Raw genomic sequence first — 4055 nt, forward strand, 5'->3', positions numbered from 1 at the left:
AAAAAAAAGAAAAAAAGAGGGAGATAGCATCACAGCAGCCCCCCTCTTCTGAAATGAAACCCATCGCATACAGCCTGAGCTGGGGAGAAGTGATGGGGACGTGGAAAGGAGTGGGGCAGGCTGACAAATTGTTATATTGGAGAGTAATGCTTGCTGGGAACAAGGAGGGACGGGGAGGTTGTGTCTGGGAAGAAGGCAGAAGGCTCCTCCAGCTTGGGGTGGGACGCCGCACACATCAGCCCCGGGGCACCGAGCCCCCCGACACCCCCTCGTCTGTGCAAATCAAAGCCCTTTCCAACACACAAGGCAGCTACGCGTATTGTGATCGATGCAAAGCAGATTGTCGTGACAATTCGCTACAGTCACACCGTCTAGACCAGTCCCACAGGCGCTGCTGAAGCCATCAGCCATCGCATGCTCACGAGAAGCGTGGCCAGGGTCAGAGACTTGGTGCTTAGCTCCCAGCTCCCCAACACAGCTGTGGGACGCTCGGTGCCAGCCTCGGGCAGTCCTATGCACTAGCCCTTGGACAGTAAGGTTGCGAGCTCAGCGCTGACACACACTGGGCATTTTAGATTCCTCCAATTGCGCTTAAAGGTAAAGGCCAGTTTGTGTGCGCGCACGCGTTTTTTTCTTTTTTTCTTTTTGTTTGTTTTTTTGTTGTGTTTCATTTTTAAAAGAAATGGCAAAAAATACTCTTTACAAAACCTTTGCCCTTATTGGCCCGCAGCAGACGTGCGTGCTAGCGCTGGTCGCTCCGCCAGCCGGCCATCAGTAGGCAAAGCCCTCCGCGTAGGGCAGGCTGCCGCAGTGCTCCACCTCCAGCAGGTAGGCAGGGCTGTCCTCAAAGTGCGTCAGCGGCAGGGTGTCCTCCTCGCTCACGTGGCAGTCGGGCTCCGCTTTCAGGAAGGGACGCTGATTGTCGGGGTATGCCATGGAGAAGAGGGCATCGGGGTCGCACACGAACTTGTAGACGTACCGCTCGCCGGCCACCTGCAAGCAGAGAGAGCGTGAGCTTGGGGAATGAGGAGCTCGGCTGGAGCGACAGCGGGGTCACCCCATCGTGCCGGGGTGACATTGAGGGTGCCCAAAATGGGTGCAGGGCTGCGTGCCTTCTGCATGATGCCCTTCTCATAGTAGTAGCGCAGGGAGCGGCTCAGCTTGTCGTAGTTCATGGCCGGCCGGTTCTTCTGGATGCCCCAGCGCCGTGCTACCTGCAAGGGATGAAAAGCTGTGTTCAGGCACGGGTGCCTCAAACAAGCCAAACCACACGAGCGCTCTGCCAGCCCCAGGGCACTGCTCACACCACCACAGTGTTCCCCCATCCCCTCCGTCCCCTCCACATCCCATTGGATTGCCGCAGTGCAGCCCACACGGAGCTGGAGGCCTAATCAAAAGGCATCTGATGAGAGGAGCCTGCCAAAATTTGCTTCCAAACCACAATTTCCATGCATGGTGTTGGGGATATTATGGGTAACAGCCACAGCTGCTCTCACTTGCTTGGCTACCTCCTCCACACCGCCTGCACGGGAGGGAATGGCCTCGTACCCGACCCGTACCTCCTCGGGCTCAATCAGCTTGAACTCCATGCCACGGCCGGTCCAGGCGATGAAGTGCGCGTTGGCAGGGTCATCCAGGAGCGTGACGAGGAACTGCCAGAGCTGCAGCGACCCGCGCCGCTGGTAGGGAGGGCCTTCACGGTACAGGGTGGGCTCCTGCTTCACCTTACCTGTGGTGAGATGGCGTTCAGCCATGCAGGACCCCAGGGCAGTAGCAGACCTCGGGCCCAGCTCGTGCCAGCGCTGAGCCCAAGCGTGCCCCCCACCAGACCCTTGCTTACCCTCCAGTCTCTCTGGTACCACGCACGTGTCATCAAAATACAATCGTGTGTCTTTTTCGTATGAAAATCCTAAGGGAAGAACAGTCTGCTGTGAGCAGCCCCCTCCCCAGGTACCCATGCTCCTGCCATGGGCCTTGCTGAGACGTGGCTCTGTCCTCCCCTCACCCGGGAGCTGGGACGGCCAAAGCCCTCTTAGCAGCTATTTCAGGTGGTTATCCCAGATTATACAGGGCGGCACATCATTCCCATGTCTGCAGGGAGAGGCTGGGAGCAGGGAGAGCCCCAGGCGTGGAGCAAAGCTGCCAGGGGAAAGAGGGAGGGAGGGATGGGATGGGAAGGGCCATGCTAGCAGGCTCCATCCCACATTTCTCACCATCATGGCTGCTGGGGAAGAGGCCCCCTCTCACGTATGAGGACTGGCAGTTAGGCACTTCTGCAAGGGAAACAGAGGCAGCCATAAGCCTGGTGCATCCTCATCCCCAAGCGCAACCCCATGTACCGCCCCAGGCTGCCCTGTTCCACCCGACATGCCGCACAGCCCCACTCCCATCTCTAAGGGAAAGTACAATTTACTGCACTGGGACTCACTCGTACAACTGCGTGTAGTGCGGCTGACACCGGATTTTCACCAAGTTATTTAGGCCACACATGATGGCAAAAAGCAATTGCCCATCACCAGCACCAGGCTTCTGGCCACCTCCCTTCCCTCCCAGCCATCTGCTCGGCTGCACAGAACGGCCACCCCCCAGCCCAAGGCTGTGGTATTTTTAGGCCCTAAGGCGCTTAGAGGATTTTCCGTGATGCTCGTGGAGTCTGGCGCCAGCCACCAGAAGCTGCAGTGGGATGAACCCAGGCCCCGGTGTGCCCATCCCGCTCCCACCTACCTGAGTCGATGCAGTAGTCCCGGGGCTCCTGCTTGATGCCCATGGGGGACTGGAAGCCGTGCCCAGGGGGGCCGGGCAGGCTGGGGCCGGCGTGCTCATAGAGCGGGTCGTGGTACTCCTGTTTGAATCCCTGAGCGGGGTGGGGGGCAGCGGGGCCAACAGGTTCTGACAGCTGCCGGTGGTAGACGGGGCGGCTGTCCCCGGGAACGCCGGGCTGCGGTGGGAAGGGGTGGCAGGGCTCAGACATCTGCCTCTGGAACCTGGAGAAAAAGGGACATGGTGTCACCAGGGGCACCCATGAGCTCAGCCAGTGCTACATGTCCCCATGTGGGATAGGACAGCGCATGGCCATCACCTGGGTTTGTGCCTGGCAGGGTGCTCGATCCCCCAGGCCAAGGGATGGAGATCCACCTTGCATAAGGCAAGAATCCTATGGGATGTTGGGGTAAGCGTGGGGAAAAAAAACAACAAAACCAATGCTGTAAGATAAAAATGGAGCCAGCTCAAAGCAGGTGAGGCAGTGCTGCTTGGGGCCCAGGGCCACTGCAACGGGGCAGGTGCTGACGCAAAGCCAAATCCCCTCTGCTGCGCCGCACAGCCAGTTGGCCACTAATCTGCCCGGGATTAAACCTTGAACTGGGTACGGACAGCACTATTTTGGGAGCGAGGGGCCGGTGCCCTCCCATGAGGCTTGGTGCTGCACGGGGTATGGGAGTGGGCTGAGGGGTGCTGCTGACCCCTGCACGGTGCAGCACCGTGAAAGGCGATCTCCGGGCGCCCGCTCCTTTCGGGGCCGCTGAGCGCTGCTCAGCTTTGTAACCAGATCCCTCCCAGCTGACGGGCTGGGATTACTCCATTTCCGACCCGCGTCCCCCTGCCCTTCCTGAGTGAAACCCAAGCCCCGTGCTGGTATGGCACTTCCAGATGGGTCGCAGCCAGTCCCCCGCATAGCTCCAAGGTCGCCCAGAACCGAGCTCCGTACCGGAGTTGGCTGCTGTGCCAGGAAGGGATGCAGCCTGACCTTCCCTGTGCGCTGCATCCAGCCCCAGGCCCTCCTCCCATAGGGAGCACCATCCCCACGAGCCCAGAAGAGGTGCTGGGGTTCACACTCGCTGCAGCCCCAGCGAAAAGCGACAGGTGTCCCACCTATGTCCCCACCTCTGGAGGCCGCTGAGCCTTACCTGTGCTCTGTGGGGTACTGGTTTTCGGACATCATCTTTGGCATGTGCACGGGCGGGTGGGGCGGCCGCGGCACGGCGAAGGTTTGCTGTCTCTGCTCCTGCAGCAGGTGTGGTGCCGGTGCCGTGCTGCGCAGTGGGGCGGCTGGGCCG

At 60.1% G+C, this 4055-nt stretch overlaps 1 protein-coding gene across 2 annotated transcripts; it reads right to left on the reverse strand.

Annotated features, from left to right (window-relative positions):
- Positions 1–16: 16 nt before the first annotated feature.
- Positions 17–4049, reverse strand: LOC100551087 (ETS variant transcription factor 5). Of its 2 annotated transcripts, XM_031555133.1 has the most exons (7): positions 3906–4049; positions 2725–2984; positions 2214–2273; positions 1841–1909; positions 1560–1729; positions 1113–1214; positions 17–993 (listed from the first exon to the last, which is right to left on the reverse strand). In XM_031555133.1, the coding sequence occupies exons 1-7, from the start codon at positions 3947–3949 to the stop codon at positions 772–774; spliced, it is 927 nt and encodes a 308-aa protein (XP_031410993.1). In that variant the 5' UTR covers positions 3950–4049; the 3' UTR covers positions 17–771. The 2 variants fall into 2 exon arrangements, with proteins under 2 accessions (XP_031410993.1, XP_010714805.1); XM_010716503.3 differs by lacking the exon at positions 2214–2273.
- Positions 4050–4055: the final 6 nt, after the last annotated feature.

Source organism: Meleagris gallopavo, chromosome 11 (genome assembly GCF_000146605.3).
Source record: "Meleagris gallopavo isolate NT-WF06-2002-E0010 breed Aviagen turkey brand Nicholas breeding stock chromosome 11, Turkey_5.1, whole genome shotgun sequence".
Classification (NCBI taxonomy): Eukaryota; Metazoa; Chordata; class Aves; order Galliformes; family Phasianidae; genus Meleagris; species Meleagris gallopavo.

What these genes read in the sequence shown, in the direction of transcription:
- LOC100551087 (XM_031555133.1), bottom strand. Translation starts at nt 3,949, where the DNA reads ATGCCAAAGATGATGTCCGAAAACCAGTACCCCACAGAGCACAG. An exon ending in CAGTACCCCACAGAGCACAG is followed by an intron (nt 2,985 to 3,905) that starts GTAAGGCTCAGC and finishes CTTTTTCTCCAG; the next exon opens with GTTCCAGAGGCAGATGTCTG. An exon ending in AGCTGATTGAGCCCGAGGAG is followed by an intron (nt 1,215 to 1,559) that starts GTACGGGTCGGG and finishes CATCCCTTGCAG; the next exon opens with GTAGCACGGCGCTGGGGCAT.